This window comes from Hakea prostrata, chromosome 8 (genome assembly GCF_041222555.1).
Source record: "Hakea prostrata isolate BN-2017 chromosome 8, UWA_Hpros_2, whole genome shotgun sequence".
NCBI lineage: Eukaryota > Viridiplantae > Streptophyta > Magnoliopsida > Proteales > Proteaceae > Hakea > Hakea prostrata.
The window spans coordinates 13,986,957-14,009,613 of NC_142607.1; the positions used below are offsets into that span (position 1 = coordinate 13,986,957).

Consider the following 22,657-nt stretch of genomic DNA (forward strand, 5'->3'; position numbering starts at 1 on the left):
TTGGACGGTGTAACTAGAAGGTAAGAACCTATTGCTGTCCAGCACGGTCAAAATCTCTGCTGTTGAAGAGCCAAAGCCAGAAGCCAAAACATAATAAATGAAACTTAACCCGGAATCCCACCTATGCAAGCGGTGCCTAAAGCTGGTCCCAAGAGTTTGTGAAAGTGTCCATGGGATAAGAAAAAGAAAATCTTAGAACAAAATTCTCTTAGGGCCTGTTTGGTTACACGAGTTTGGAGATTTCAAATATTTAGAGATTTCAAATTTATAGATTTCAAATCTATGGAATCATAATTTATAAAATTAGATGTTTGGTTGTGGAATGAAATCTGTGGATTCATCTTAAAAAACTATTTGATCGACATGATTTTTGTGAATGTGCAAATGATAGTTTTTTGAAATCTCGGATTTCACCCTACCCATAAATCTCGATTCACGTTTAGTGTAAAGGTGAATCTCAGATTTCATGAATTTAGAGATTTTTACAACCAAACGGGTATAATTCTCAGATTCATGAATCCAGAGATTTAAAATCTCTGGATTCATGTAACCAAACCGGCCCTTAAATATCTTGTTGTACAAAACATCTAGTCTATTTGTGTCAAAGTCAAAGAAATACCGGTGTCTTGATTCTCAGGTGGGTTTATTTATTTATTTTTTTCTTCTTTTCCGGTAATGAATCTCAAGTGGTTTTAAATCTAAGCACCTGGGAATTGTTGACCTCTGTCCTACCAAAAATTGGAACCCGACAGCGTGCCAGCTCTTGACTAGTGCTTACGGTTTCAAGAACTGAATTTGGATGGGTTGTATTGGTCAAGGACAGTTTGCTTGCCATTCTCTGCGATACCAAATCCCCCTGTTCTTTTAAGCGTCAGGCCAATCCCAGTTGAGTCGATACTGGAATAGGTGATCCGGAATCCCAACTCTGACTTTGCTTTCGGGCTGAATTTGGACTGGATTTTAAACATCTCAGAAGTTCATGTAATGTTTCAACAACATAGAACCGAAGCAGGCTTAGACATGAGGACTGCCAAGACTTGGAATCTTGAATCTCATTTACACACATGATGCAATCACTGTAGTTTCAGAATCCACTACAAATTGGTAAACATTAACGTTACCCAGAGACGTAGGGCAAGCAATAGCAGCACGTGGTGAATACCCTTGTGGGCTTCCCCTTACTTGCCATTTGATGTTGATCCAGAAAATCCGAATCCATCCCACAATGTGAGACAGTGAGAAAGAAAAGCGGTTTTGAGAATCATGAATTGGCCAATAATGATTCCGACCGGTCATGATTGGAATTGATCAACCCGGATTCTGGTTGATCAGATTCATCAAATCTTTGGACGGTAAAACCATGGAGAGCATTAAAACACAAGTACCGGTTCTGATCCAGACCATTACTGATTAGGGACCTACCCGGATTCCCATTTTTGGTAAGATCCTGAATCCCTGGTCCCCATTACTTGTTCCGAATTCAGGACAGCCAACGGAGGGCGAGGAGGGGCCCCCGGGAGAGGCGGGTCCCCGGCAGTATGTATCCCATCCCTAAGTAAAGGCTTTGCAAAAAAAGAAATTCAGGTATCAGTTTGTCACAAGAGAAAAGTGTCAATACCTGCTTCAAAGGATTTAGTTCAGGGAACTGGATTTGGTAAATTGGTCTGGTCCCATGAATATTCACAGCCACTTCTGGTGGATTCCATCTGAAAGTCACTTACCTGAGATGTCCTGCACTTGTTTGAGGCAATAAAAAACGACACTGGTATGCACTGCCTAAAACCAGTCCCACTGGTTTGATTCCTTGATGGAAATAGTTGATACATGCTTATATATTCAGGGATAAATTGCCTTATCATGTTTCTCTTTTTTTTGAAATCTTACACTACAATTGTACCCACCAAAAAAAAGAGAGAGTATATCTGACACTACAACAATATTGTTAGAGTATAAATATACAGTATAAAAATGACACTTGCATAGCAGGAGTGATGAAGTTTAAAGAAAGCCATGACCTTTAGTCTTTGAAGCGCATAGGTACTGTTGCTTCTGTAAAATATTCTTTCCGGACGGTGTCCTTGGAGCAAAATCTCACCTTCAACAGGAACCAAAAAATAAAGTGAACAAAATCACCAAATAAACAGATAAAAGTATAGATATGAGGTAGTATGAGTAAGATATCAATTGCTAACCTAATCTTTTTTGGTCAAACAAATGATATAAATCCATTATTTAAGGACAGTAGAAACCTGAACATACAATAGGGAATGCTCTTGTAAGTCACGCTTTGGTTAGCTCTAAATTAGAGACTCGCAGGATACTGTGAAAGGTGCATCCATCTCATATTTAGGGTGAGTAGACTGATTGGTCCACCATTTTAAAACCCAACAAAGCAAGGGTTCCGACTTTACAAAACCAAGTTGACTAGTGCCCAGGTGTGCCCTTTATCTAACATCCTAAAATTGTCCTCCAATAAAAACCTGAAAACTCCATGAAAAAATGACAGTTCATATCAAGTGATGCTCTTGTGCAAAAGAATTGTCTTAAAAACCTGTTACCCTTTCTAACTAAACATCCTATCTTCCATGTACATTTCTCCCCCAATGTCAAGCTAAGCTAACCAACCTACCAAATCTAGATTGCATTACCAAAAGGAAATACCAAAACTAGGTTGTCCAATTGTCAGGCAACCTGTTTGGCAATGCCAGATCAACAAAAAGAGATGATATCAGCAAACAAAACCACAAATGAATAATCTTTTCCGTGAGTCCATATTGGATTCTGCAGTAGCCCATTGCAGACTTGAGCCACCTCATGACTTAACACCGACAGACGTATCCTTGTGCTTGCCCATAGGTATCAATTATTGAGGGGAGAAAATTCTATTGGTACCCTGCCCTAGTCCTATAATTACTCAAAATCCCCCATCTTGAACTACATATGTGGTTCCATCATGAACTCCCCTTTCTTCTCCATTTTTTAAACCCCCCTTTTTAAAAGGTTGATGAGAACTTTCTATTATAGATACACCATTCCCTTCAAATTTGCCACAAATTCGATTGTTTCAAATTTGCCACAAATTCGATTGTTCTTCTAGCCATCGGTCTGCCTTCTTAACTGAAATCTTGCAGAAACAGAAGCAGGCCAGAATCCAGAGATGACTAAGGTGGGGAAGTGGAAAACAAAAATTTTCAGTTTTAAGTTGAGAGAGAGAGAGAGAGAGAGAGAGAGAGGGAGCTTCAAGCTTGAATTCAAGGAGCGGTGACCACCATCAGAAGGCCTATCAATCCAATTCCAAAGAGCTCATACACCCTCTTAGAATGCATTCACAAAATCACTGGTGGTTTCAGTAAAGTGAAGGATCGAGCTCAAGCAATAGCAGGAGCAACCCCAAGAATCAGGTTCAGCTACACAGATCCTGTCCTGCCATTCTGTTTACTGCCATATGACTATTCATTTTTCTTCTAACAGTTTAATCATTGGTAGATCATCCCTTCCCCCTTGTCTTCCTAATACCTCCACTGATGTATCCTAGGTTAAAAAAAGAAAGGAAAGAAGAAAAAAGGGGGCCCAAGACTTGTTTAGAAGTCTTAAGAGTCAAGTCCTTTGTTTTGAAGTTGCAATTGGAAAGAGTCATAGTGTTGTGTTGATTTAAGAAAGCATTGTTTCCTTTTTAAGAAGTCCTACTTTTAAGGATAACTTAAATTAGGAAGAGTTATTTTCTTTTGGGGTCCAGTTTGTTTGCAATCTTAAGTTATCTAATTAGCACTAGGTCACTTAAGTGAGATCTTAGATCCAAGGGCTGAGATCCCGTAGTAATTAGATACCTTTTTCAGAATCCAAGTTAAGTTGTGATGGGACCTTAACAGTCAGGGTAACTCGCTATGATTCAAAGTCCTTTGTTTCAGGCTACGAATACCCTTTCTTTTTGTAATTTTTTTTATTTTAGATTTAATTGAATGAAAATAGAGTTAGAGAATATTGGCTTGCGAAAGTCGTGGGATCCTTAGAGGACATCTTGCGGCTAGGTTTGTGCATTGTTCTTCAACCTCAAGATCTTCAATCACCAATTCAAGCATTCTACAAAGAGTTTCTGCAGTCCCTTCAATATACAAGCAAGTTAAACCCCATCCCCAGCCTCAGCCTTCTTCCCCTCCTGTCTGCAGACATCCCAGCCCCTCCTCCTTGGTTTCAGACCTTAAAATCACTCCCCTCCTAATCGCAAATCACCCCCACCTCTCCCCTCACTCTTCCCTACACCCTAGGCCACTCCCTAGAGTCCACAAGTCCTCCCTTTCCCTCCCCTGTTTCTGTGCAGGCAGCAGCAGTATTCCATTAAAAACGCTACTTCCCCAGCTCCTCTAGACTACTAAATCCCTCTCCTAGGATCGCACCAAGCCTAGGACTGTATTCCCCAAGCCTTTAACCCTTTCCAACGCCTTAAACCCTAATCTGAAATTTTCCTGCTATACATCTTCTTTATAGAGTAGTTGCAGAAAAATTGAACTTCCAGAATTTTTTAAGACTTACCTGTTTCTGTCCCAACTTCCCAGATCTGTCCTAACCCTTAAGAAACCCTTATTAGCATCCTCAGACTACCAAATCAGCAACCCTGGACCAACTATCCACCCTAGCCAAAAGCCTAAAACCTTCCAATTGGCTGCTGCAACTAGTGTGCAAGGTCCTGAAAATAAACCCTAAACCTGGGTTTACATCATCCAGTGTGCACCATATCTTATGGTAGACAAGCTCAAAAGTATGTTAATACATACGATCACAGATGAAGATTTTTGTACACAACTTTCTGAATTAAAGTTCTTCCTAAAAATAAAAAAAGGGGGGTTCCACCGGACTAAGGGCGGGAAGACGAGTGGATCCGGTAATTCGTCATCCTCACAAATCAGACCCTCCCGTGGGGTATTATCTCAATGAAAAAGTGATTGTAGGAGTGAAATCTTGATCTAATTGGAAAAGGGGATAGTGGCAAGTCCAAGGCAATAAAAAAAGTATTTTTTCTTTGCTATGCTAGGATTAAACAAAAAGAGAGAAGAGTTACCATGCAGTAAGGTAAATATAAAATTTGCTAAAGCACGACTGAACTTACCAAAGAAGCATATGATTTCATTAAAGGCTTGACTAATTGCCAAAGAGGTTGGAATACAAAGGGAGCATCCACGAAGAGGACCTCTCCCACGCGCTTTGGATAGTAATAATAGAAGACATCAATCTGCCCAACAGAAAACCAGAAATAAGACAGTCTGATCATCAATACATTCAATTGCAAACCTACTTTCCCAACACCAACGGAAAAGAAAAGAAAGAGGAGCAAAAAAAAAAGAAGAAGGAAAAAGCAACAACCTTTTGGAATGTGTGCTCACAAAACATTGAAACAATAAAAGCAGACCATGGGGAGATTTTTTGAATTACATTGCCCCATCCACACAAGCAAAGCCATAATACAATATAGGTATCAGACCCATTAAAACTTATACAAGGCCTGAAATTTAAGAAACCAAATATAGCTTGGATCTGGTATCATGATCAAAAACTGAAAAGAAAATAATTGGACAAACCTTAGCTGGAATGTTCTCATTAATTAAGCACGAACAATTCTCCTCCTCCAACGGTAAAAAAATGATCATTCAGCTACCTAATTAGCTCTAGTACCAGCTGCATAAATACTAATTGTAACTTACCACAATGACTGCCTTCAAAAATCTGATCCATGAGCCCTTCTTAGCAATAATGATGAAGTATTTTTATTTTAGTTTTCCTAGTTACCTTTACTCACAAAACGTAGAATTAATTCATCCAAACATATCAAATAAAATATTTAAACATAGAAAAATGTGTCTGAGGTCAAATTGACGAGGATTATGCATCTGGTTACGTTTTGACAAAGGCAACAGGATCTCGACAAACCCCTAATTTAGACCTTTTGGTTATTTAAAGGATCCCATGTATATGCACATCAGTTTCAACCGAACAGTCATTTTATGGTCATGTAACTACAGAATGGCTGGTATATGAATGAAATAGGCAGAAAGTTGTAAGGTAATCTTGTTCTGTCATCCCAATTTAAAATGCACTTCTGCAAAATGTTTCCCTCAAGAAAATTTATTACTCTACAGTAGCACTTGAGATACAGAAAGTAGTTAGCAACTGCTGTATAAAGAAGTTAAATATTACAGTGGTATTTAGTTACCAAGAACTTTAAGAATTTCATGTCTGCATTCACTGGACCGAATTCCTGAAGGTCGAGTATTCCAAGTATTTGTTCTTTTCCATCTGGGAGTCTACTCAATGCCTTCTCAACCAAAAAAACACAAAGCTTCTCGTCTGCAACTGGATCATGCATCTGTAGCCAAATTATTCTATATGTGTCATTAAAAGCCACCAGTAGTAAGAATGTGAGTGCCCCCAAAAAAATGATAATATGACACTTCAGGAAGTGAAACCATTTATTATAAATTAAATTTAAAACCAACAAATGAAAAAGGATCTATAGATGTGTCTGCATGTCCCATACCTTGTGAGTTGTGGCACACCTTCTGTTCAGAGTAATAGGATCTACAGTTAGGTGGTTCTTACCTTAATATTGCCGACATAAATTATAGCATGATCAGATGACTCCTAACCATTTTTATCCCAGTATTTTTTAAGCTGGCCCCACTCATTTCTGACAGTCAAAAATTCAAATAAAGCCGCCAGCTATGGTCATCTGTTTTAGTTCATGTATCGCGCAGTAAATCTCTTCAGTGAGGTCCATTGCGTGATGCAACTTGCTCAAAGTATCATGAGATTATATCCATTTGCTGAAATTAATATCCATTTTCTGAAACTAATATCACTTGAGATGTAGACTGTTACAATTCAAGTTGGAGTTCTATTTGCATTCAGAATTTCTTTTCAAGTTTCGACGACCATGATTGGCCTGGGGGTAATGGTCCCATGAATTGAGTGGAAGAAATTCTCTAACAGCTGGATGCAGGGCAGACCTGAGTCTAGATCTAATATTCAACATAAGAATTTCCAGATTTGAAGCTTAGGAGATGAGGAGAGAACATATTTAGATATAGTAGTAAAGAAACCTACCAGAGATTGAGATCAATTAAAATAAGAAAAGAGAAAAAATAGGAGCTACTGTGAAGAGGAGCAGGAAATAACATGAGGGACAAGATTAAATTTCTCCACAAAAATGTGTTAGAAATTTAAAGCAAATGAAGAAAAATAGAGATAATTCACCACAAAAGGAGTAAATGAAGATAGAAAGAAACCATGGGGATTGGGAAGCAGAAAAGATAATGATAGGGGAAAAGAAAATGGTTAAGGAAAGAAGCATCATGAATCAAGAGGAAGGATGAGGAGAAATAAGAAAGAAAATAGAGAGGAGATAAAACTCTTCATCCAGCAATGCCAAAACCAAACTAAATCGATTCACTCCATTCCAAATTCATAAATTGTGAGAAACCTGAAATAAAGAGCAGTAAGGACTCAACTTTCTGACTTTAAATTAACAACCAATTAATAAAATCTTTGTTACCCTAAAATAACTAAAAACAATAGTTGTCAATGTGACCAAGGGCAGTGAAGAGGTGCCCAAACACTTAGCGACAAGGCAGCAGCCAAGGGGCCTAGATGCCTAAATAAACTATTTATATATTTATTTTTAAATTTTCACCATTTGCTAATATTGTTTAGTATGTTGCAGTATATACCTTATATCATAAAAATTTCAAATTAAGATGCATCAAGTCATCAAAAATATTAATTACATTGACATAAAAAGATCAAGTCATGTCAAGTAACAAAAAATTGATATCAAGTCAATAATCAAATCAAGATAGAATTAGAAGACGACAGAACTGAACAAGTACGCTATTAGAAGTTTGAATAATCAAAACACATATATGGTTTATACAGGTCTTTCAATTGGTCATTATCAAGGCATAACTGTTCTCATATATGGATTTTGGATTACATTGTTCTTAGAAAATAGAGAAAATTAAGTATACACCCCCCCCCCTCTAGTTGCAAATTATTATTGTCTAAGACCCTTCAATTTTTTTAATTACAAACGTCCTCCTGGTGTTTCAAATTTCATGCCAACCTTACCCCTGCCATCTGATTCCAGTTTAATTGGCAAGGTTAAACCTGCATAAAATTATAGATTCAGACATGTAGAGGAGCAGTTTGTATAAAATTTGAAACATGTACATCTGTGATAGGAAAAAACTTAACGAGTAGTAGACGTAGTAGTTTGCTACTTTAGGGGATGTATATGTGATTTGCTCTAGAAAAGATGGATCTTATTTACAAGTAATTAAACTGCTGTTGAATCAGAGGATGCTCTCGTCCTCCAGGAATATCAACCAATCAAATGACATTATAACATACGCAAGATATTATGACATGAATCAACTTGGACTAACTCAGAAAGAAAGAAGCAAAAGATTTAAAGGTGTCTCATGTCTGCAAATTGATACTCAATATAACCAATTCTATCAGGCTATTCAGGTCATTTACTAAATGATCTAGACTAGCAGTAGCAAATGATTAGTTGAAAAGTAACTATTTTAACCCACAGAACTCATACAGTTTACCCGTCACCAAAAGGCAAAGGGTTGGGTATAAAAAGATCTTCCACTGTCTTAACACCCTACTTGGAAACCTCACTGGTGAAAAAGTATTAATTCAAGGATGGAAATTCTTTGATCATCTTGACAATTACTTTGGAGTTAAGTTGCAATTTGAAAGGATTGGAGACCTGTTGTTATTGAAGTTGACAACTTATGGCATGATTGACTTGAGATGGAGACAGTAGTTTTGTGATGTTTTAGCTACTAGACTTAACAAGCACTCTCCGTAGTAATAAATTCACGGGAAAGGATGTTTCATCTCATTCAGTTCAGTCAGTCCTCACTGTTTCTAGAGTAAAATAGACCTCTTCATGACAAGGTTCCATGAAATGGATTTCTAGTTTTAATATTACAAGCTGCCCAACTTTGGCGACAAAAAATATAACATAAATCCATTTCATGGAACCTTGTCATGAAGAGGTCTATTTTACTCTAGAAACAAGAAGGCAAACTATTCATAAGGTAGTTTCATCAGTGTTTCTGCATTAATTTTGGGTTCTGAAGTCACAAATGTTAGGAGAGACAGATATTAAATACGAAAACCCCAACCCTCTTTGTTAAACCCCCAGAAAAACATCATAAGTAAACATCTTAGTTGGGGATGATTTTCAACCATAAACTTCTGGATGTCTGAACCTTTTGGTTGCAGAATCATAACCTGCTGAAATATGAAGGTGTTTTTTTTTTCCTGATAAAATTTAGAAAGTGTTGGTTTTTTTTTCCTTCTCTTATCTTTTCCCATAATTGATCTCACTTTTTTTTTTTTTTTGGGGGGGGGGGAAATTATGTTGATTTAACCGCTGACCAACAAGAGAAGTTGATGAACAGATAATTTGAAAAGTTAAAAATAGCATAGTCAACTTCCAAACTTACTGCTGGAAAGTGTTTGGCTGCAAAAATTATGTTGATTTAAGGTAGCTGACCAACGAGAAGTTGATGAACAGATAATTTGAAAAGTGAAAAATGGCATAGTCAACTTCCAAACTTACTGCTGGAAAGTGTTTGGCTGCCTCCACCATAAGTACAGGTCTATCATCAACATCAAGAAAGTCATGCACATAAGCTTTTCCGGTTTCAGCAATGCTTCCCACTGACTCTTCAGACAATTCTGATACGCCAAACTCTTCACGCCATTTCTAATGTAGATAGAAGGAAAACCACAAAATATTTGCTATCTAATACTGATTTTTTTTTATTATTAAAAAATTTAAAAGTTTGACTAAAAAGGTTTCAGGTGATATGTAAATGGCTGAAAGCATCAGTTCAGCTTGTGTCCAAGAACCAACCCTATGGAACACTAGACTCCTCAGAGATATGTAGGATAGTTTATTTGAAAAGAAATGCAGTTTTAGATCAAGTTGAGAATGTTGCTATCTGTAATCTTTAACAAAAGGACCCACATAAAATTGTGGTCAATCCCTGAGGAAGAGACAGCCAGGAATTTTATAAAAGTAGTGCCAACACCCATGCTAAACTTGTATAAGCTTAAATTTGATTATCAAATTTCACCTTTCTTTGCATCCAAATCCTTGGATTTGAAAAGGGAAATAAGAAAAATATCTAAAAAGTATCACTACTAAATATCATAAAATCATGTAGTTTATACAATCACATCAGGTAACAATTATTTTAGGTTGAAAATTTACTTCCATTCCCTCTAATGTCCCTTGCTACCAAACGTGGCCAAACAGAGGGACTAAAATGAAAATGAAAGATTAATATTTAGCATTTCTTTAAATCGTTTGATAATAGATGGAAGTAAATTATTAAGCAAATGGCACAATGATTTGAAGATAATGTTGAATTTTAGGTCTCACTTGATAAGAAGGAGAGGAGAAATTAACAGTTATGATTTATCCCCATTTGAGAGATGAGGCAGTCCTCTGATTGACTAACTCAGGTCTGTCTTGTTTGTGGAAGGGGATATGTTTCATTTTCTTATGAAAATTTTAACAGTAGATACCTGAAGAGGACTATATATAGCAGAGAAATATCAAACTAAATCAGGGGAACATTATAAATCCAGTCACTGTCTGGCAAATCATGAAGATGATCATGGATACGATGGCTATCGTCAACTTATTAACAGCTTCATCAACAGAAAACTTCCGATCCTTCAGAAACCACAAAATCATCTCATCATCATCTCTTCCATTCTTACCTACATGAAGACTAGGCTGATCTCTCTCAAGCTTTTCCTTTACTTCCATTATGAGCTGCAGACTTTTTCAAACAATGTGAGTATCCATCCACTAAAGCTTTCAGATCTGTCAAGGATGATAAGAGACACATGAAACAAGATAGTTGCGAATTGATGGGAAAATGAATTAAAGCTAATGAGACCTCCTAAGTCATAACTGCTTGAACAAGCTGATGGCCGATGAAAGGCTTATTGAAATCAATACATAGGAACTTAAAAATAAAAACATCCATGAAATTCTAGTTAATGCTTATTGAATGCAATGCATATAGTATTACATGTTCAAGTTCAGTTTTCCTCCGAATCTAAGTAATTGGCTCGTATATCACTTAGGTTGTCTAGCTCACATACCTCGTTAGATTCTCCAAATGTTCTTATGATAACTAGTGAAGCAGTTAAAAATGCTGGTACTTAAACGAAAAGATTCCCCCAGCAACTATCAATGACACCATTGAACTATGATTTCAGTTAATATCGACACCAAGGAGCACAAGAATACTCACAATGACTACAGTCAAGTAAAGAAGAACCTAACAGCAGGAATAAATCGCAGAGAGTAAATGTAAACTCAGCAACATAGAAAAGGAACACGTTATCTAGAGAGAGGAACAAAAAAATCTGAATCTAACAACAGATGCAACGAATTCGGCCACAATTAGATAGAGAAGGTAAAATTCATTGTGCAGTAATCGAAGAATAGTACCGTATAGAGTTCCTAAATTCTTCAAATTCTGAGAGGAGTGAGATAAAATTAAGAAAAATCTGAGGATCTACGAAAGAATTAAAAACCTTAACGTTCGATGATCGATAACCGCCGGAGAAGAGAACAAAATGGAATAATCACCTTCTGCGTTTCCACTAACGGCGACATCGAATTCTGAGCGGAGACTCTGAAGAATCGGATAGGTTTAGTTTTGGGGACAAAGCCATGGAGGGAATGGCAAAGAGGGGAACCCCATCGCAGAGCCATTTCCAAGGCTGCAGCTCCTTCAGCTTCCGTGTTCAGTCTTCAACTTTAACTGTTCGCATCGCGGGTTTATGGAATTTGTACTCTTCGGATGATCTGACGTGGCAATTACTTAAAGAAAATTACGCATTACACGTGGCGACCCGCTAAACTTGAAGTGTCTCATTGGCCAATTCGGAAGAATCTTTGAAGTAGAGAGCAATGAGATTGAAAAATCTTGTTACAGAGGGTGTAAATGTAATTGTAGAAAAAATAGGGGACCTTTCTTGTAATTTTCTGTTCAAGGTCGATCTTCCTTAATCCTTCTAAGTTCGAGGTGGCGAAAGACCTTGCAGACGCGGCCGAGCAGTTTTTTCCGGTTGAATAGAGAGCGAGAGATAGGGTTGGCCATCGAAGATCATTCTTCTGCATGTTAGAATGGGTGTCGATATCAACATAGGAGGGTATGTAGAGAAAGTGAACGGCAAAGAACTAAGTTATAGTGATTTTGTGAAGAGGTATATGGAGAAGAACCAACCCGTTGTTCTTACAGGACTTATGGATGGATGGAGGGCTTGCAGTGATTGGGTATTCTATAATGGACAGCCCAATCTCCATTTCTTCTCTTCTCATTTTGGGAATTCCGGAGTTCAGGTATATTGATGTTTTCATCTCTACAGGTCTTTCTGTAAGAGGATGTTATACAATTTCTTTCTCTGGCTAGAAGGTCATTTTACAACCCAGAGGCATGCAGCCATTGCCTTAACCTAAAATCCGACCTTTGGACTCTCTGTGTTGCGTTGGTTTCTGTAAAATTCCATAGAAACATGGCAAAAATTGAGCCAGATTGCTGCTTAGTCCTAATTTATGCTATGGTGCACCTCATAGTTTGTAATTGTTGAGAATTAGTGGAGAGACGGAAATCATAGCTAGCGTTCTATCTGTTACATCATTTTTGGACATCGTTTTCAATTGTAGGTTGCTGATTGCGGTAGTAGAGAGTTCACAGATCAGAAGCGAATTGAAATGTCTGTCTCAGAATTTATTAGCCATTGGCTTGAGATTTCTGGTAAAGATTGCACTTCAGCTCCAGGGAACGGTCAGACCCTGCTATATTTAAAGGATTGGCATTTTGTGAAGGTGCGCATGAGAATTCTTTATCATCCTTTCATTTTATTAGCTAATCTGCTATAATATGATACCGTTATAGAAATATATGATTGAAGGTTTGTTTATGTACTGATTGACAATTTTAGTGCATTGCTTTTCAAATCCATTATTATAAGAAGAGAAAAAAGAAGAAAAAATATTATTTGGCTCATGTTGCGACAGAAAATTTACCCAATACGTGCACACCTGCAAAAAATAAAAAAATCACAGAAAATGATCAGAACATACTCTGGGAGTGACTCTCTCATGCCTAACTCAGTTCGGGTAACAGTTAGGCTTGTAGACGGGGAACTGAGAGAGCGATAAGCTACTGAAAAGGTGAGTCTTTTGCACCTCGACCCCTTACCCCTTGACTATTTGAGGAGCATGTACCTCTGGGTGGCAGTTTGGAGTCCTTGTAGTTGTAAAGGTCTTGTGCTTTATGAAAAGGGCTTAGTTAGTTGAGTTCGTGATTTAGTGGGAGTCTTCTTTCTGTTTACTTAAGAGATGGTTTCTACCCCAATAGGTGGGATAAGACTGTGACTGAGTCCACTTTCACTTATTGGAGGAAGTGGGTGTTTATGTTCTTTTGCTGGTCTTCCTTCTTTTAAAGAAGTTATGAATCCCTTTGGATGTGGCCTTTCTGATGGGGAAGCTAACTTTCCTTTTGTTAGCAATTATTAGGGTAAGATCCTTGATGAGGTTCTCGACATACTACGGAAAGACATAGTGCCACATGTTTCTTCATTGGATAGTGTGCTTTTTAACTATATCAGCTCACAAATTCAACATGGAGATATTAAACGAATTAGTTCTAGCCCCAAGATCCTTCTGTCTATAAGCAAGTAACTTTAGCCATTGTCGTACAAACCTGGAACAAAGTAGAACCTATGGAACCAAAAATGGACTTGATTGCTTATTAGTCGGGGTTTATAGTTTCAGCAGAAATAGGATAACCATACTTTAGGCTTGCTTATGTTTTGACGTGTCAGATTGTGCATCAGATTGCTTATCCTTGCAATTATCATGAATGAAGAGAGAAATGATTCAAAACAAATATACTGACTGACTGATTATGTATGGGGTTTTCTCAAGAATCCACTAGTTTTGGGTGTTTCTACTGACTCACTGATGTTTTCTCAAGAAGCCACTAGTTTTGGGCATTTTCTGCTCACTTCCTGCAAGGTCCACATGCTGAGTTTGGTTCTTAGGCAGGGGATGTCAGGCCCAAATGGAATTATAAATGAACAGAGAAGAGCTTCCAAACAAATCTATCAAGTAATGAAGGGTGTAGAAGTTCAAGATTTTGTTTTCTCAAGAAGTCACTGGTTTGGGCATTCTGGCTGACTCCCTGCATGGTCCACATGCTGATGTTAGGTTCCTAGACAGAGGAACATCAGGCTCAACCTCAGTGGATAATTAGACAATGAAGGTCCCCTCTTCCGTCTTGGAATCAAAAATATCTTCTTCTCCCTTTTACCTCCCTCAGAGGCTTATGTAATTCCAAGAAGATGGTTAAACAAATAAGTCTGAAAGAGATAAATTGACCCTCAACTGCGTTTTCCGTTATTGCTTTTTCTTCATCTCTCCTTAGCTGTTAACTCTTCTCTTACCTGAATCCATCCATACTTGTTTTGCAAACTTACATTTAATTCAACTTGATGTAACCAATGGGCTATTGAGCCTCTGTTTTCTTTACATTACGCCTACAGTATGGAGATTGCTGTTTCAGCAGCCAGAACTTTGGTGAAAATCCTCTTTTGAGAAAAAACTTGTGAGAATGACGTGTGCCTAAGTGGAACTTTTTTTGTTGGGCAAATAGTAAGATTCCAGGCTGCCTCTCTATCTTCGTCTTCTGATCATCACCTTCATCCTTTTTCTTCACAGTTTGTAGATATTTCATCTTAAATACAAAGAATGTTGTCTTCTAGAATTGGTCCTTGTATGTTAGCTTCCTAGCCTATACCAATTGGTACCTTCTAAGCCAATTTCACCCTGCGGCTGCAGATTATCTAGCAAAAGGAGCTAAAAAGTTCTCCTTGTTGAGGGGTTGGTGGTTCCTTCCACCCCCTTTCTTTGTGAATTCTGTTTTTAACTCCTCTAGTATTAATATGCACAGTCTAATATAAGTTTTATTTTGACCTAAAAAAAAGAGAGGTTCTACCTGCCTTGCTAGTGCTTGTAGGTAATGGAGAATCTTCACTAGACCCTATAGGCGAGGGCTTAAGGGTAATGCCATGAAAACCACCCAATGCCACTCATAATTAAAGTCTCTTGTTTACATATTGGAGAGAAGAAGCTATTTCTATTTTGAAGTTTCCAGATGATGCAGTCTATGATGTGTTTTATCCTATTTGCACTCTGTTGTTCTTTACTTTTCATTCATGTTTAACAAGGAGCTTTGATGTTGTATTATCCAGATGATACAGCCTAAGATGTGCCAGTTCCTATCTGCATTCTGTTGTTTTTCACTTTTCATTTACGTTGCACCTGAGCCACAGTGTAAATGATTATATAGAGGCATCTATTTTGATATTCTGAGATTAGAATGTATAAGATGGTTGCATACAAATATTTTCAAATGGTCATATTGCCATGCCAGAGTGATGGTTTTTTTTTTTGTTTCTTCATCTCTGATAGTTGACACTCATTCTGCTCCTAAGGTAAATACACTGTAATATCACTCTTCCAGTATGTTTTCTCATCATCTCTTAATGCAACTCCCAGGAGTACCCAGATTATACCCCGTACGCAACTCCATTATTTTTTTGTGATGATTGGCTCAATATATATCTCGATAGTCATCATATGCATAGGGATCCAGACACCAAACACAACACAAATGATATAAATTGCTCTGACTATCGTTTTGTTTACATGGGACCAAAAGGTATGTTTTAAACTTAGTCATTCTCTGTATATTAAGTCTATGCTTGATTATTGCCCATGTCCCTTCCGCTGACCCAGCTTTTATTTTTGTTTGTTGTCCGGGACAGAGTTTTAATATGTGGAGGACAAATTTCCCTACCTCCTTTAAATGTTGGTTCTAATTGTTACTGCAGGTACATGGACTCCTCTTCATGCTGATGTTTTCAGGTCATATAGTTGGTCAGCAAATGTTTGTGGGAAGAAAAAATGGCTTCTTCTTTCTCCTCCTCAGTTTAACCTCGTGTTTGACAGGTATGTGAACTTTTGGAGCATTTATCAAGTGATTAGATACCTATTGGGTTCTGACAATGGACTGAATCTAGTTTAGGAATTGTCCATTTTAAATTTCTCCAAAACTAACACCTTGTTATCCTTGTTCCTCTATGCCAATTAATCCAACCAGGGAAAGATAGCCACTATTTAAATCCAATTGAGGTCATACCCATAATCCACCCCATATCCTAGAACTAAAATTTCAGAAACCCTTTGTTGGTCGCATATGAGTTGGTTCTCTTGAAAGAACTAGCCCTCATTCACTTGAGGCTACACCATTCCTATTTAACAGGGACTCTAGATGGCTAACAATCTTTCCTACTAAGTTCAGGACTCTAGTTTCCTTATAACTGGCAATTCTATGTATTATAACCTGTGACTACTGCTTGATAGTCCATTTAAGTGAACTTCTGACGAAGAAGACTAATATTACTCCCCTAAGCATCTAGCTATAGGGCCCTACGAAAAAAATTCAAAACCAAAGTATATCTAACTTAAAATTATATTGTAATGTGAACACTTGCATGACAATTTTCCCAATTAATGCAACACAAACTTAAGACCCTGATTTTGAGATCTAATGAATTAGAAGACAGCTGTTAGAACCTCTCAAACCAGTGGGTGACCCATTAATATTCCTATTGTAATGAAAATGGTTTGTCTTGTACATTAAGCACAGATATTAATTAGTATTTTACCTTTTACGTTGGTTTATAAACACGCCTAAAAATAATGAATTGGGTTCGGGCATACTTACCAGCAACTGATTCAAGGATAAAGCTGGTTTTGGCCATGGCATAGTAGCCCAAGGAACCCTATATCAAGTGCCACCAATCATGGTGTTTTTTTTTTTTAAAAACCTTGCTCTCTCCCTGTTTTGTTTGTAGGCAATGAGCAAATCCGGAACTGTGCAATGCAATACTAAAGATATTCTGTTTGAAAAATATACATTTGAAATATGTCTTGATGTCTCTTCCTGGGGAGAAGGTGGTGTATGATATTCTTGACTTCTGTTTTCCGCAAGTATTGCATATTGTTTTTGCTGGATTAATGGCACAAATTGTATACTGCGATAAATCTTAAATATTGTTCATCAAATTTACAAAGTGAAACACCTATAATGGACTAGAACCCAAATCATCAAATACTGAATGTTAGGTAGAACAACAGTGGATGAAACATTCACCATTCATGTTGTATATTTGGTTGTACTTGTACTTCTTTTGTGGGTGGGAGGGGTTAAGGATGGGACAGAAGGAGCAGCTTATTGATGTAAACATTCCCATGCCAAGTGATGGAAACTAGTAAAAGGAGGAAAACAAGCGGAAAATTATTGCTCGGTCACTTGGAAATACCTTACCTTGCCTTAATTTATTCTTGCAGTAATATGAAAAGCTCTGTCTATGACATTTTTGGTGATGTCCCAGAAGCAAAATTTCCAGACTTTAACAAGGTATTCGACATTACAGGATTTTGACTCTCTCTCTCTCTATCTTATCTCCCTCTGTGTGTGAGTGTGTGTGTGTGTGTCTGTAAGTGCTTATGCATTTAATTTGCAGGCTGTTTGGTTGGAATGCACTCAAGAACAAAATGAAGTTATCTTTGTACCTAGTGGATGGTACCACCAAGTCCACAATCTGGTATTCCTCATTTCCCATTATAGGTTACATGGACTGCTTATTTGCAAAATAATCATCTTCACATTTTCCCTGTTCAAAATTATTCCGTGTCTGCTTCGATGATAACCGTCAAAAGACTCAAAACTGAACATGGTTGGTGTCTGCCTGTTGGCCTGCACAATGCAATGGTGATACTGAAACTGGATACTGTGTGTTCCTGACTCTTGAGTACAAGCTTTTTTCTTTTCTTTTTTTGTGGGGGGGGGGGGGGGGGGGGTTTCATACTTTCATGCATGTTGCTTGTTTTCCTGTTAATGCTTGATGGTTTTTTCATGGGCTTTCTACACATTTTTGGTAGTACAAAACTAGCAAATCTTTCTACGCCCCCCCCTCCAAACACACACACCCCCAAAAAAAAAAAAGTGGCTAATCTTGGTGGAAGAGACTTTCTCAGTTTGGGTACCCACCCCCCCACCCCATTCAAAAAAAAAGAGGCAAATCTTGGTTGAAGAGACTTTCTCAGTTTGGGTAGTTTCATTAGATCTGGAAAATAGATGTTTGTTAAATATCTGGAAAAACTGAAACCCAATGCATAAAGTCACCATCTTGGATGGGATAACTCATACAGGAACTGGAGAGTTTTCATAGTTTTCTGTATCCGTAATGCTTCTTAGGCCTTTGCAGGTGGGGAGGGAAGAGGCTTGGAATGTTACATTAACCAAATATTGCACTCACAGAACTCCTTTTTACAGATTAAAAAGAATTATATACATCCTATGTGGGTCCTGGATCTGCGAGAATAGATATTCTGGTGTGAGCTTTAAGCTAGTAGAGCTTCTCCTCATTATTTGTTGTTCATATATGATCATTTTCTGGACCAAGGCCTCAATTGATGCCCGGGCTGCTGAAATGGGTGGCTTGAGAAGCATGTCCATAGGAGGGAGTAGGCAAGTTGAATCAGGAAGGTCTTGATTTCTGCAAATGCTTGAATGAGAATATGAATATTGTTTTCTAGTGGGAATGGCGGTTGAGACTTTAAGATGGAATCAGTTTCAAGTGATTCCATGTTGTTATTGCATCCCTGAGATCACTTGCTTTTTCCAGTTGCAAGTTAAAAACCATTTTTAATCTTAGGGGAAGTAAACCCCCTCTTTTTCTTCTTCATATCTTCTATGCATATATATTCTGTATAATCTGTCTTGAGTCCCAACCCCATTACTTTGTTTCTAACCTGTAGGGCATGTGTTTGGTATGAAGCGAAATGAGACTTACTGAAATTTTCACAAGAACTAATTTCTGTGTCTGCCATATTTGGTCTACTTATCTTATCGCCTAATACTGTCTTATCTATCTTTGAGAGACTTATGTGTTCTGACTAACACCAGAATCCTCATTTGTACTATTTATAGGAAGATACAATATCCATAAATCACAATTGGTTCAATGCCTATAATCTTTCTTGGGTGGTACGTAGAGCATGCTCATCCATGATTTTATCTGTTAGATTGAACTAGATAAAATTAACTTATATCTCTTAAACTGTATCCATTTTCAGTGGGAATTACTTGTCAAAGACTACATGGAGGCAAGGGAATACATAGAGGACATCAGAGATATTTGTGATGATTTTGAAAGTCTCTGTCAGCGCAATCTGGCAGCAAACTCAGGTGAGTAAAGTAAGGTGAAAAACAGCATTCTGAACAGCATATTATGGGATCTAGGAGTGGGGAAGCTTGGATCTTCATACTCCTTGGGCAGTATCAGGGTTTTCAAATCCCTAACATCGTCATTACACGAGTAGGTGATCCTCTAAATCCAGATCATGGCATTATTCCTGGAAATACCTCTCAGTGGATAACCAGGAAAGTCTCTCCTTCCAACACCCCCCCCCCCCCAAAAAAAAAAAAAAAAAAAAAAAAGGAGAAAAAAGAAAAAAGAAGAAGAAGAAGAAAAAAGGGATCTCCAAATCAAAATCCAGTCTGTACGATAAAAGTCCGACTCTAGTTGGATAGGAAAGATCAGGTCCTAAAAATAAAAAAATAAAAAGAAGAAGAAGAAGAAGAAGAAGAAAGGGATCTCCAAATCAAAATCCAGTCTGTACGATAAAAGTCCGACTCAAGTTGGATAGGAAAGATCAGGTCCTAAAATCAATTTTGTATAGTTTTAAGTTCAACAGTGTAACATGCACTCACCCAAACAATAAAAGGGGGGGGGGGGTTGCTTTAAAAATCACTAGCTGAGAACGTCATCTCATTTGAGATATTCTGTAACACCTGCATTTTTTCCACATTATGTAGCAAATTGCACCTCAATGATTGATGATTCTGTTAGGAATGAAGTAAAACTTACATTGGCAACATGAACTGTAGTAAAATTAAATGAAAAAAGATAATGAAACATTAAAGGAAGCGAAGTGGAAATATTGGTGATTTTACTCTTTTTCGCTTCACTTCTATCAGAGGCAAGTTTTGAGCAAATGGCATATTTTGCCGGCTTGATGTGTGGCCATAATTCAAGGGATTGGTATCAGATCAATCATAGCTGTATCAGTAGAAACATATACTGATCATGACCGGTATGGTACGGACCAAGGGTAAAAGTGTAAACGAAATTGATTTTAAGGGTAAAATCATCTGAGGCAGACCAATCTGGATTGGTATCGTCCGAGACCAATACTAATTACTAGAACCCTGTGGATGACCCAGGATCAGACTTCATCAGGCGCACAACCATAGGCAATATCCATCATTTACTGTTTCAGAGATTTTTCCTTCAATGTGTTGCATCAGAAAGAACTAGATTTGGTGGCTTTGTTACTTTGTATACTTTAGACTTCAGCTCTAGCTTGTATCTGATACTTAATGTAAGATAATGAAATGGAGCAAATGTATGCTGCACCCAAGATTCATCCTTTGCCATGTCCAAAGTTTGTCAGTTGGGGATCCCCAATTGAGCGGGCAAACTAGGTTTGAATTATATTTGTAATATCATCACTTGACAAGGCTAGAGTCTGGGCCACGGGGCTTTTTGTGGAGGGAGACATGCAGCACATATTCTCTCTGTGAACCCTACTTGTGATTCCTCCTCATGCTTGTCCTGCAATCAGATTGGGAAGTCTCTTTCATGTTGAGCCGATCTAAAATCCACACCTGCCATGGACTTTGATAGTGTATCATTGGCATGGCATGCACAGTCTTATAGTCTTAGCTCATTCTGCTTGCCGCTTAACGGAGGCTTATGCCAAACTAGGTTTATTCTGGTATTCTAATAACTATCTGTATCTTTTGCAGGGATGAACTTCTCTGATTTCTTCATCTTCATCACACGCTTTTCCTTGGCTAACTTGCTCCAATTATACCACCTTATTAGAAACTATCAAGATTGTGCTTGTAATCCTTCTGCAAGAGTTCAGTATTTAGTTTCAAATCTTACCTCTATACGCAAAGTCTGTGTGAAAATGGAGGCAATGGGTGGCTTCAGAGGCAATGCAGCTACTTCACTGGATATCAGAGAAATCCTGAAGGAGCCTGAGTTCTTAGACCTCTGCATTGCTTTGGATAGAACATATGAGGTCCTTGATAACCCAACGAAACAAAGTCCTGAAACAAAGGAACCTTTCAGAGTTGATTTGGAGAATCTAGGTATTGCTGAAGCATCTGGCATGGAATTCTTGACCCCTGAAAGTCTAATTCAAGCTTTAGACTCTGCTTTGCTGAAATTTAATGGCATCTCAAAATTAGGGGGCCTTAGTTTGATATCTGCAGCTGATTGAAGTCTACTGAACTTCTGGGCAAGTCTTGGAGAAGCAATTCCAATATTTTGTCCAGCACATTGAGGTGGTGGGTTTCTTGGCCTTTGCTCTGCCACATGTGTGGAGAGGACTAAATTGTACAGTCCCAAATCATTGTCACACGAGGGTTTGGGGATGAATCCTGATATCAAGATGATGGAAGGAAGTTTCAGACGATGCCCCTGATTTGCCAGATCTTATGTCGGTGGATTGTTAATGGAGAATTCAAGATGTAACATTTTGTGGGAGAACTATAGGGAACATTCATTATTCTGCAGGTGGATGACCTTGATTATGGATATGCTGAAGAGCAAATCTGCTGCTCCGCGTCACTGCTTCATGTCATTATTTTTGAAAAGAAATAGGATCTTTTTTTTTTTTTTTTTTTTTTTTTTTTTTTTTTGATAAGGAAAGAAATAGAAATTTGTGTCTTTTCTTTGGTTGGCATTTCTCAGTATTTGGAAAATATTAGAGATAATTGGCAAAAAGTACGGTTATCCAAAATCATGCTATATAATAAATGACCCTCTAAAATGTTTCTTAAATTTATATTTTTTAAAATCTATTAGTAAATTCTATTTAAGTATAATTATATAATTTTTAAATTGTCTATTAATGAATTTTTTTTAATTTTAATTTATCTTCTTTCATCTTCCAATGAATTCTTTATTTTTTCACCATTTGTGATTTCTTTTGGGGGTAAATTCACCATTTCTGTATTTTTCCTTCTTTCTTTTTTTTTGGGTTCAATTTATTTTTATTCTTCCACCATTCGTCATTTCTTTTACGGGGCATATTCATAGTTTTGAGGTGTTAATATTTTTAACTAACATATTGGGTTCCTTTAAATTTTTTTCATTAATTTATTATTCGGAGGCAAAATGTTGGGGGTTTAAAGTTTTTACATTACTTTAGAAGATTGGAGCCGCTGAAAGGTTTTTTTTTCTTTCTTTCTTCTTATTTATTTATTTATTATTTTAATTTGAGGTTCATTTGAGCTTTTAGCTTACACATACCTCAACTACATCTTGAGGAAAGTCCTCAGGAGAGTTTTTAAATAACTAATATAGGTGGAACTTCAGTGTTGATCCAGGAGTTTGACTCCTGAGGAGC

The 22,657-nt window shown here is 37.5% G+C and overlaps 2 protein-coding genes across 4 annotated transcripts; one reads left to right on the forward strand and one right to left on the reverse strand.

Moving 5' to 3' along the window:
- Positions 1-1,810: 1,810 nt before the first annotated feature.
- Positions 1,811-11,840, reverse strand: LOC149007104 (Sec14p-like phosphatidylinositol transfer family protein). Of its 3 annotated transcripts, none has more exons than XM_089166132.1 (6): positions 11,684-11,840; positions 10,703-10,855; positions 9,629-9,775; positions 6,206-6,358; positions 5,105-5,227; positions 1,811-2,095 (listed from the first exon to the last, which is right to left on the reverse strand). In XM_089166132.1, the coding sequence occupies exons 1-6, from the start codon at positions 11,807-11,809 to the stop codon at positions 2,018-2,020; spliced, it is 780 nt and encodes a 259-aa protein (XP_089022258.1). In that variant the 5' UTR covers positions 11,810-11,840; the 3' UTR covers positions 1,811-2,017. The 3 variants fall into 3 exon arrangements, with proteins under 3 accessions (XP_089022258.1, XP_089022259.1, XP_089022260.1); XM_089166133.1 differs by having other exon boundaries at positions 10,703-10,906; positions 11,684-11,774; XM_089166134.1 differs by having other exon boundaries at positions 10,703-10,906; positions 11,629-11,708.
- A 311-nt stretch (positions 11,841-12,151) lies between these two features.
- LOC149007105 (2-oxoglutarate (2OG) and Fe(II)-dependent oxygenase superfamily protein) lies at positions 12,152-21,865 on the forward strand. Its single transcript, XM_089166213.1, has 9 exons — positions 12,152-12,439; positions 12,764-12,925; positions 15,662-15,824; positions 15,997-16,114; positions 17,519-17,588; positions 17,695-17,775; positions 19,164-19,220; positions 19,310-19,421; positions 21,045-21,865. Exons 1-9 carry the CDS (start codon positions 12,224-12,226, stop codon positions 21,524-21,526), a joined length of 1,461 nt encoding a protein of 486 aa, XP_089022339.1. The 5' UTR covers positions 12,152-12,223; the 3' UTR covers positions 21,527-21,865.
- Positions 21,866-22,657: the final 792 nt, after the last annotated feature.

Excerpts from the sequence above, each read along its gene's own strand:
- LOC149007104 (XM_089166132.1), bottom strand. The coding sequence starts at position 11,809 with ATGGCTCTGCGATGGGGTTCCCCTCTTTGCCATTCCCTCCATGGCTTT. Across the intron at positions 6,359-9,628 it reads CAGCCAAACACTTTCCAGCA|ATGCATGATCCAGTTGCAGA; the intron begins GTAAGTTTGGAA and ends ATTTGGCTACAG. Across the intron at positions 2,096-5,104 it reads TGAAATCATATGCTTCTTTG|GTGAGATTTTGCTCCAAGGA; the intron begins GTAAGTTCAGTC and ends TTCCTGTTGAAG.
- LOC149007105 (XM_089166213.1), top strand. The coding sequence starts at position 12,224 with ATGGGTGTCGATATCAACATAGGAGGGTATGTAGAGAAAGTGAACGGC. Across the intron at positions 12,440-12,763 it reads TTGGGAATTCCGGAGTTCAG|GTTGCTGATTGCGGTAGTAG; the intron begins GTATATTGATGT and ends TTTCAATTGTAG. Across the intron at positions 12,926-15,661 it reads AGGATTGGCATTTTGTGAAG|GAGTACCCAGATTATACCCC; the intron begins GTGCGCATGAGA and ends TGCAACTCCCAG.